The sequence below is a fragment of the Pecten maximus genome, chromosome 9, assembly GCF_902652985.1.
Source record: "Pecten maximus chromosome 9, xPecMax1.1, whole genome shotgun sequence".
Lineage (NCBI taxonomy): Eukaryota > Metazoa > Mollusca > Bivalvia > Pectinida > Pectinidae > Pecten > Pecten maximus.
The window spans coordinates 16,158,857-16,170,557 of record NC_047023.1 but is presented as its reverse complement, the minus strand read 5'-3'; the positions used below and the strand labels follow the sequence as shown (position 1 = coordinate 16,170,557).

At 32.0% G+C, this 11,701-nt stretch overlaps 1 protein-coding gene across 1 annotated transcript; it reads left to right on the top strand.

The window, feature by feature from the left end:
* Positions 1 to 162: 162 nt before the first annotated feature.
* On the top strand, positions 163 to 9,993 carry LOC117334076 (ubiquitin-conjugating enzyme E2 R2-like). The gene is made up of 5 exons (XM_033893515.1): positions 163 to 463; positions 1,983 to 2,069; positions 2,585 to 2,682; positions 4,438 to 4,572; positions 4,980 to 9,993. The coding sequence occupies exons 1-5, from the start codon at positions 287 to 289 to the stop codon at positions 5,203 to 5,205; spliced, it is 723 nt and encodes a 240-aa protein (XP_033749406.1). The 5' UTR covers positions 163 to 286; the 3' UTR covers positions 5,206 to 9,993.
* Positions 9,994 to 11,701: the final 1,708 nt, after the last annotated feature.

Sequence of the window (11,701 nt, the reverse complement as noted above, 5' to 3'; positions counted from 1 at the left end):
TTGAATAAATATATTGCTGATGTAGTTAATAAATGTAATTTTATATTTAATCAGGAATGATTGAATAAAATAGCTACTTTTATGGATATTTTACGACAACTGAACCTCCTTCCCAGTGTTAAATAACCTCGTTTCCATACCTGGCAAATTCGTGACGTCATTTTCTCTGATCGCCATATTGCAGTAGTGTGAAACAAAAACAAAGAGAAACACCACGGAAACCACCCTTCTTTTGGCGTATTTGACCAGAACCTGTACTCTCCTGGACAAAATTTGAAGAGAAGGAATGGCTCAGAGTCCCTTAGGTGGGGCAGTGAAAGCCTTACAACTGGAACTTAAGAAAATTAAAGAAGAACCAGTGGAAGGCTTTCGTGTGAATCTGATCGAGGATGAGAATTTGTTCGAGTGGGAAGTGGCAATCTTTGGACCTCCAGGAACCTTGTATGAAGGAGGTTATTTCAAGGTGTGAACACTCATACGGTTATTGATTGGATCAATCCTCGAACCAAGAATATATTTTCCAAAATAAGGAATTTCTGATGGTTTTTAATATTGCGTCACGAAACCTGTTCGGTCAAGTTTCCGTTCAATGACTTCCTGGAGCAAACAAAGAATTTTGCTGTATTATTCCCATTGTTCTTTTTGAAGAAATCGTCTGTAGCAAGTTTTATATTACACTTAAGTGAAAATCAATAATTTTGGCAAAATACCAAGTCTGTCTTGAGAAATCCATTTTGATCATGATCAATAACAATGAAAAAATGAAGCCCTACATGACGTCACGTTAAAAATTGAAAGCAGACGACTTTCCGTGATTAACTGATATTAGCTTTCATAATTGGGTAGACCTTTTGCGAAACAATTATCTGATTCAAAAACTAAATGTGTTGAATGGCAGATCTAATCAAGTTGGGGAAACTAACTTGCAAATATAATAACTAGGCTAACACAACTATCATACGTGTACAGATATAGGTACACTAGTATGGATTTGTTCCTGAAAAATTAGCCAAAATTGCTTGAACAGTAAAAAAATATATATAACCTTTGCAATATATTATTAGAGTCAGTTTAATTTACAAATTAAATAATATTTCATTAAAAGAAATTCATGAATATGATGCGTAATCGATCAAAATATACTGAAATCGTAAATTTTGATGGTGATTTGCAATAGTGTATAACAAGCAACCACTTTGTAAAATGTAAAGTTGTAAAATGTAAAGTTGTCTTGCAGAATCTGAATCTCTCTCCATTTCGCAAGTTTCCAAACTGTGGAAGGAAATAAAGTTGTATCCAACTGACCTGCAGGTTCTTAATTGGAAGAGCATGAAATCGTATAATTATCATGAGTAATTAAATTGTAGAAATGTTCAACAGTTGTCATATGAACAGGAAAAGAAAAACTGACCTTGGTCAATATAAAAATCTATTAATGGGATATTTATAAACTAGCTTTTGCCATTGCTGAAATTACCAGTATGTGATATATCAATTGAAGAATACTCTAGTACACATTTGGTCCTGTTGTATGAATGAGTGGATCTATTATAATTCCAACTCAGTTTCAATAGGCCATAAAACAGGAAAATAACTATAAATGCACCTTTCCACAATCCGGATCCTGGCTCCATCGACTCATATCTGACGCATATTTGGGTTCTTAATTCATTCCTTTACAATAGTGAATATTCTTCAGAATCGGTGGCTAAGATTCATTTTCACTCAAACACTGTTTCATGATATTAAGTTCATTCAGATTTTAAGTGCATTTTGCACATGACTGTTGACAAATTAACATCTGACACAAATTTAAAGGAAATAAAGTGTAGAGATTGAAAGGTTTTAACAAGTTGTTTTAAATAATTACTAGGATAATGTCAAGACACAGTCAACATGTTATAAATAATCAACAACTTGTTATATTAATAGACTGGTTAAAATTTTATGATCATACTATATAAGTGTACTTTTATTTTCAGGCCCATATGAAGTTCCCATCAGATTATCCATACAACCCTCCGAGTGTTAAGTTTATGTCAAAAATGTGGCACCCAAATGTATACGAGGTAAGAACTGCACATACTTGCTGCACTGAAAAAAGAAATTGATTTATATATTCTTAGGAAAATTTTGCAACCTGCATCTGGTGCATATATATATTAATCCTGAAGTTTTTTGAGCTCGAGGTTTTTACTGGTATATCTTGTGTTTTTATTGTAACTGTAATTACCAGAACAATTCTACTGTTTTTGTAAATGCCATTTTACAACCATCTGTACATGTAGCTAATTATAAATTGTGAAAGTATCACAGAAAAATTGGATTTATATTGCTTGATAAAATATTTAGTTCATAACTTCGTATTGCATGTAATCTGTATAGTATATCAAATTCATGTATATGTGATAACTTTTGATAAATTTGAAATATTCACTAAAGTTATGAACTGCTGTGTTCATGCTATATCACAATATATCTCATACTGAAAAAAATGTAAAGAGCTTATTTTGGTCATTATTGGAATTTGTATTCATGATACTTTTTGGGGTTTACTCATTTGAATATGCTTGTTATTCGGTAGAATGGAGATGTTTGCATATCAATATTACACCCTCCAGTAGACGACCCTCAAAGTGGAGAACTACCTTCAGAACGGTGGAATCCCACACAGAATGTCAGGTATATTCATATGTTGAAGCATCTATATATATATAATATAAGCTACAGACAATGTTATCTTAATTATGATGTTGAATCATTATATTATTTTTACCATGATCTGAAATATTTGAACTCCTGGATTTCATTGCGAATCTTCAGCATGGAATCAATAAATCTTAACTTTAAATTTGAAATCCATGAAAAAGTTTAAACTTGGGTTGATATACTCAATATGACCTCGACTCATTTTTCAAGGTCACAGCGCATTGTATGTTTTGAATGTTTATAAAAGGTCTGTAAAACCTAAGAATCACGACCAGAAACCTTTAAGTCATGATATTAGGTCAGTGCTGGGTCCATTATTGAAAGGGCTTAAAGGAAGTATGTAAGAATAAAATTCTAGTCTATCTAAACAACTCATGATCACCACTGGTCATTGTCGGGTTCCCACAGTTGATTGTACTACACTATAAGCTGCAATTATCACCTGTGGGTCAACTCTGTGAAAAAACCTTGTTTCAATGATGTGCATGTCATTCTTTAAACATAAACCAATCAACATAACCCTTTCAGAATCAGAATTCTTTAGTTTAGAGAGGAAAATATTAAAAAGTACATGTAACAATTTGGCTGCACCTATGAAGTCATGCAGATTCTGTGATAAACATATAGCAGGCAAGAAGTTCTAGAGATCTTAAGTATTTTAGATGAGTATAACCTAGTATGTCAATGTTTTTGGGATGTTATGAACATCCCATCTGTGCGTAGCATATTATTTGTGAGTCAATAAGCTAAACAGAGTATTGAAATTGAACTATTGTGTAGTGTTCACATAGACTGAAATTCCCAATAACCCGCTTTTCCATCACCTTATAATTAGTCTTGTTTTAATTGATCGGAAGACATCTCTAGTCTTATCAGACAAAAAGATAGCAATAATATTCTGCTGAAATAGTTCAAACCTGTTGATATTGAATTTCTGAAACGCGTTTGTGAGATCACTTGCCGCAACTGTTGTTGATATACAACCTCTATATGTATACAAATGTTACCTTCAATCTCATTGGCTGAAATTCCAATAGGAAAATATGACGAAGCAAATCAAATAGCTTTTATTGAAAGAAGGATTTTTCACTAAGTTTACCCACTGGTGATAAGTGTAGTGTAGTGCAAGCAACCATAGGTATCCGACGATGACCATCAGTATAAATAATCAAAAGTCACGGGATGAAGTGCTATGTTGTATGCCAGTAAGTTGCAATGTGCCAGCTAGCTTCAACTATTTGGGATATGCTTGCTAAGATATTTGGTCTTATTGCCTGGTATTTTACTAAAACAATCGAGTAATAATTAAGGAGTATAAAGTGATCCATATGAATGAGCAAGATCAGCTTAAAAAGTTGCATTGAAGCAAATTTTGATATATCAAATTAATTAATTTATTAGCCTACAAGAAAGATCCTACAGTGAATTTTTTTTACACAAGCTTAAAACTAGTCAAAATTTATATTATATATAATTACTATCCTATTTTGGATTTTGTGATATTAAAAAGAATGATGTTTCTGTATGTTTCTATCAGCATTGATAGTTCATGATGAAATTCAGACAGAATTAACCAGTGAAGATTTACTATGAAGAGTGATTCAACACTGATAGAGGCATATATTAGTTTATTTTCATATCTTCCCAGATATTTTGAAAAAGTTGCTGAAACATAAAGACTTAGTCAAATTACATTGTATCAGTGAAACTTTTTCTTGTATTTTTCAGAACGGTTTTGCTTAGTATAATATCCTTGTTAAATGAGCCCAACACATTTTCTCCGGCCAATGTTGATGCCTCAGTTATGTACAGGAAATGGAAGGATTCTAAAGGCAAAGACAAAGAATATGAAAATATTATCAGGTAAACAAGTACACCCTACAAGTGCCTAGCCAGCTAATCAGAGATTAGCAGAATTCCCAGCTAACTTGTTAGTCCCCTACCGGCAAAACCAGGGGGAATATAGGTTTTTTCTCCGTCCATCTTGTACATAATGCCAAAGTTTGTCAGCGTTCTGGTAGTGTCATTCCCAGAAGGATTTAAATCAAACTTCACACAATGATTAAGGACCATAATATCAACTACAATTTAGAGTTTGAAGGGTTTTTGGTCAAGGTCACTGTTGTATTTTTAGTGGATGCTGGTAGGGGACATGTTTTGCTTTTGAAATACCCAGTATGCTTGATTATGATTTATCAAAAACATTTATTTCAAGTTATATGTGGAAGCATTGAGGAGCTTCTGATATGAAATATTTGTTTGTTTGTCAGGAAACAAGTAGAAGGAACAAAAGATGAGGCAAACAAAGATGGAGTGAAAGTACCTACTACGTTACAAGAGTACTGTGTAACATTTAAACCGAAACCTCCTGATACTGGAATGGATTGTGTTGACTTCTATGACGATGATGACTATGCTGATGATATGGACGATGAGGATGATGAGGATGAGGATAACTGTTATGCAGAAGATCAATATGATTCTGGAAATGGTTGAGAGTCATGATGTTATTGTTTGTTTATAAAAGAAAAAAATATTGTATAAATGCGAGGGGGGAAAACAAAGAGAGCGGGGAATGTTTGACTTGGTCACTGCCTGTATGTTTACATCGCCAGTACCATAACTAGAAATTTGATACACTCCCAAGTGTACATGCTTTCAACAACGACAAAACAGAATTTTTCCCCTTTTCACTTATGAATTTGTTTTATGTTATGTGGTATCACTTTCAGATTTACTGTAAATTAATTGTTGCTAATTTATGGTATGTAATTTATTGGTACCTCAGTCAATACTATTACATTTTATTAAATTTGGAACCACTATATCAAGGGGAAGTTGGGTGAAAATTTTGTCTTTAATGTTCTCTCATTTTGTTAAGAAGGGAAAAGGGTGTTTTTTTAATGAAAATTATTCTTGTCATTGACATACAGAAAATGCCAGTTTATGGCATACATAGACTGCCAGTTTGCTTAAAAAAAGCGAAAAACCGAACCATGTTGTTTAATCCTGGTTTTACTTGTTGGAAAGGGTACTAATAGCTACAGATCATGCATATTTTACACTTTAAGGTCATGACCGTGTATTACATTGTAGTACCAATCTTAATTGTGTATTTTGAGAATTTTTTGTTTCTTCTTACTGTTTCTTTAGGTTGGCTGACTATATAATATTATAAACATGATATAGAATGTTAGCAGTTTCTGTCTCTCCAAGTTCAAAGTTGTCATCAAACTATTTGACATTAAATTTTGTGGTATGATAAAGCCAAAAGGATGTAGCAAAGTATCAGTTTATACAGGTGTAAGGGTGCAAGTGTACTGGTATTTTATTGTAACTATAAAAACTTAGACAGTACATAGTGACTTTGTACAATTTATAAGTGTACATTGAAGCAGTCACTTTTATCTTCCATGATTAATGGAACTTGTCCCCAAACTATATAGGGGTTTGATACAAATAGCACTTCATGGAAACAAAACAAATTTCATTTCATAGATTTCCTTTTTTGAAAGAAAGAAACTACTGTTTTTTCTTTGTATAAATTATAAAATTGAAACTGCTAATCTTAAGGAAATAGTAAGTAATCCTTATTAATTTAGTTATTTGGAACAAGATATATTAGTGTAGATATTTAAAAAAGTGATAATCTATTAAAAATGAACTTTTGTTAAAGTATCAAATAGTAGCATAGCCAAGTCACGAAATGCCTCATGAGGCTGCTAACATAGATATATATAGCTCTTGTCAAGTAAAAACTGCACTTGGCTCAGTTACCCTATTTCTTATACTATTTTTAACTTAACATCCATTATGGAATAGATTTGTTCCCGGTTATCTATTTAATAATGAAGATCCTGAATTTCTTTTGCGTATTGAATATGCTGACATTGATCAAGTGTGTAAACATGTTCCGAGGTGCTGTAGAGCATTTTATGTGATACATGCCGTTTGCTAAAACATTCAAAACATATGTTACAGGTTTGATGGATATATGAATAGTCTGAAGTAAAATTGTGGATTTTTCCATCTTTAAGAGTATGTTAGAGTGATATGTTCAATGGCGTGTGTGTTTCATAGTTTATCAGTATGTAGTTGATAGCCATAAAAATGATACAGCATGTATGCAGACAACACAAATAGTAGAAAAATTAATACCGATAGTATCAAATATTATTTCTAATGTAATTCAGGAAATTGGCTAAACTATATGAGGTAAAAATTGTTTGTAGGTTTCCAAATTTGTTTTAAAAATCTCAAATTTGTTTCAAAAATCTTAGACAATATTTGATTTCTAAATATTAGTTTGAATATGTTGGGCTGTGGACAGAAAATCAACTTTAAATATATAAAAAAATATTAAAGTTTAGTTTTCTTTTTTACATGGTAACTGTTTGCTGTATATAATATGTTTTTGTACTACATAATTTACATACACTTTTAGAGGAACTTGAAATGATCCTTATTCTGAAACTATCTCAAGTTTTGACTTGGAAAATCACAAGTTCTGTGATGAAAAGTGATTCACATATTTGATTGATCAAAAGGCAAATATTGTTTCCTGATTCCAAATCCTGATGTAATAAAAAAAAAATGGTATTGATGTATTAGAAGCAAATGAGACAAGCATTGGATTGATTGACCATTTAGAGAATAAAAAATTCTTTTTCTCACTTTCCTCTTGCAAATTATCACCTAAAAAAAATTTAATATAAAGGATAAAGGAACAAATTGTGCAAAACATATCTATGTAAATAGTACTCATCTTAATATATTTAAAACAATGAGACAAGGAAGAAGACATAACCTGTTAGTTAGTTGTGAAGTTTATTGAGAAATGGTAGTGATACACAAATATGTAAAGTCATTATAAGGATATTTCTATCCAGTCTTAGTCGCTCTGTCCTAGTTACACAAATTATTTCCACCTAAAATGACTAAGAGCTATTTCAGTAAAATATCTACCCAACAGGACTCCTGGTTTGTCAAACTTGGACCCCTAAAAGAAGTGATTTAATTCAAACATCATAGATCTAGAAGAGGCTGTATTTTCTGCAGCACCCACCATGCATAGAACTTTTTTTCTGGAGTCCTCCTGTTGGATATACATTATATTTGAATAGCCCTAAATGAAAACACAAGAAAAAATATGTGTTCACATTTAAATGGTTAGTGTACATGTCATTTTAGCATGGGTTTAGCCAGCTAGTCACATAAAATTCCTCAATTATGTTTAATAGGCTTGTGGACTGGATTACATTTGCCTTGTAATTAACAGTTGCCACTATCACTCTTGTTTGGTTCCTGTTATCCTTGAATATTTGTGTCAGCAAAATTGGACAGAATTTGTTTGTATTTTAGTCAAAAATTGGACAGAATTTTTCTGTATTTCAGTGGTAAATTTGTAATGTTGTATGCTATCTGAGATGGTCAGGAAATGCGTAAAAAAACTTGTATATATGTGTGAAATATCATCAAAATGTGTGCATGTTATATTCAGATATACGTGTGTTTGATATGAATGGATGGCAACTTCTGTCCCAAAGGTCATAGAAAGCAAGGCTGTGAGTGTGGGCGCATGTGATGTCTTCTTGCACACCAGACTTTCATTCTCCTTCACAGGAAATGAGGTAATTTTACTGGGCCTGGAAATCTGGTGTGGGAGAATGGCTGATAGAAATAGGAAAATTAATTTATCACGTTTGATCACTCACATAATTGTATAAGTCACATTTAATGCCTGCATGTGGATGTGTAGAGGAAAGTAGTCTTGAGTGTACTGTAAAGACACTTGGCGTGTGCATGTGTCTGTCTGAATGGCCTCCTCTCTTGGAGTTTGTACATTAGCTGCTACAGATGTACAGGTAGTGGATAATAATTCATTTTGTGTCCCAGATTTCAAATAACTTAATTTATTCTTTCAATTGATTGGTTCTTATTACCCAGCAAACCACATGATTATTTAATTCCATGTCGTAGTAGCTGTTTGTCTTTCTGTTTAACATTTTTTTCAAAGGAATTGTCAAATGTATATTATTTTTAGTATCATCCAGAATACATGCAAGGAAAAAAAGTATATTACCAACATACACTTCTTTTAAGAGTGGACATTCCAAGTTTATTCTTCTGAAGGCTTAACATTTGTGAAAGCCATGGTATCAAATCTCATTGCACAATAAATCAATGTTCAAACCGAGCCCATTGAAATAAATGTACAAGGTATCGCCATTTATCAAAATTTATTGATGCATTTTAGACCAGAAGAAAATGGCTTTAATATTTAGAGATTAATTGAAACCAGAAATAATTTGTTACTAGATCTAGGTTATAACCTGTGTAACTTATAAAAAAGAACCCATTAATTAGATCCCACTGATTTCTTCATTGTCATTTAAAAAGCCACAGCTGCTGGTGATTTGTCACGAAATAATTTTGTTCCGTATTCATTTTTTCACTTATATCATCAAAACATTGAAACATTTCAATAAACATCAAATAACAATTCGTAGTATTATGTGTTTTCAATAATTACTTTAATTAATTGAACCTCAAACTGGTTTAATATATATGTTGTTTGGAAAATGTGTCGAAAAATAACTAAGATGGAATATTAAAATGGTTGATCTCATTAATAATCTGAATGATGTTAATTAGAAATTTGAAAGGTATTTTGAAAACAATTATATTGGAAGTTTTTAATTTATATTGCACAATGGGAAAGTAATATAATAGCCAAGGTATGGTAATTTTTTGATACGTTAAGGTCCTATGTATTAAATAAATTATGGTTGTTCTCTTCAAACATTTTAAAGCATCACAGTATTTTGGTAAAATGTGATTTACAAACAAAATCATACTGAAGAATCCAGCAAAAGTTACTTTTACTGTAAACTTGTGAAAAGAAGAAAGATTGGTTAGATATCACACTACCAGCAGTGTCAGCTGTGATGCAACCCCATGAAAACAATTCTATTTTCTGATTTCTCTTCCTGTACTCTTTTCTAAACTTTAAATTAATACAGCAATATATACATTTTCTGCTTTTTTGTGATCAGTTTTGATGATGAAATACTTTTGATTAAGTTGAAATTATTCGTTGCACTGCCCTGTAGATGTGAAATGGGTTGTACTCTCTTAAGTGAAAATGGACGGTTTTCAAGGACTGAATGGTGTGTTTAAGTATGACTTGTTGGTATATTTGTTGTTATTTTGCAGGTGAAAACCAATTACATGTATTTTAAGTGTACTTGTAATAATTGCTTAAATAAAATCTAAGCTGTATGATTTCTGTTTCATATGATTTATATGGCAATGCTAATTTTTATCTCTTGCCCATGGAAGGTTGATGGGATATAAAAATGGGTTTCATCAGTCTGTTTGTGTCTCCTGGACAGATCTCAGTGGAATATAACTCATAAAACTCTCTATACATCAATCTAATGGTCTAGTAGTGCCTTGTAGGAGGAGCAGTTTTCAGTTTCAATACGTTCATGGTTACCATGGGAAAAAAACAAAATCACAGATTTTGGTGTTTCCAGAGCATGTCTCCAAAACCAGTTAAGATAACTCCACAAATCTTTCTACACACATCAGTCAATTGATCTAGTAGTGCTTTTTGTTACAAAGCAGTTTTCCTTTTTTGTTTCTTATAGACACTAAACATAAAAGTTATTAAAATATTAGAATCAAGTATGGATTGATAGAAAGAAAGATCACTTGGCACTTCTGAATTTGTTGTGCCCGAAATTGATCCGATATACATGTTATGTACATTCATTCAGAAAAAAATTGCAATTGGATTTAAAAGCACAAAACAATGTCATGAAGATTTCTAAGGAGAACGCTGTTAAAGTTAAAATGAGAATGAATAAGATCTGGTGTTCTTGAATGGTAGGTGTCTCCTGTCTCATTGATGACACCCACCATGGTAATATTACTCAGCTTGAAGCAATGACAAATGAGAACAAGCGCAGGGGAAATGAAACCACTACTTTGATCATAAAAATATCTACATATGTACTTGTATTTTCTTTTAAAACTTCCCATTAGTCTTTATTGATTTACCTTTATATAATAATTATAGTCTATTTTACACTTGATAACAAAATGAGTAAAAGACTCATTAAATTCAAAATCTATCTTGAATCTCTGCTACATATTTGTCCATTGGAAATTAACATCTATAATGGAAATCATGATATTTAGGAACTTCTTATTCATCTTGAATTTGGTGAAGCGTTGGTTTTGCTATAATGCACAGTCTGATCAATAATTTACAGGGTATTTGTTTAAGTTTGTTTCCTTTTATTGCTATAATATAAATACAAATGTTATATTTCGTGCATATATTCTTTTTTTTTTTGATCATTTGACACATGTGACCTTGAGGGAAGTTTGTAGTCAAATATGCTATCTATGTGCAAAACATATGTTTTAAGTTAAAGGAGCAGAAACACTTTCGTCCAGTTTTGACTCTTTGACACTGAATTTGCATGTTTCATCCAATTACAGCTTACAGAAGCAATGATACATCCTCTACTACTACTACATAGCTACTGAGGGTGTGCTCAGGCTTTCATATGTGAAAAAAATAACAATCAATTTGAAATTTGTCTTTTATTTTTATTTGATCGCATAGTAGGTCTGATCTCTGATAAAATGTCATTTAGAAAGTTAGGCCTGTGCAACACCAAAGTGTACATGAAGCACTACGCACGTGTGGAGACTATCTAGAGTAAACATGCTAAAATATGAACCTTTAACCTGTTTTCGTTTTTGAGAAAATGTGTTTGCAAGATCTGTGGGAAAAAGTCAAATAATAAGATAAACAAAACAATATTGAATAAAGATTTCCACCCGAAAGTTATGATAGCAGGGTTAATTATTAACAGAGGTCGCTCCAAGGTAGATAACTCTTAGACTTCTGAATTGTGAGAAAACACCATGATACCGTATGAAAGGTATGGCTGCATGTATATGTATGTACGGAAAA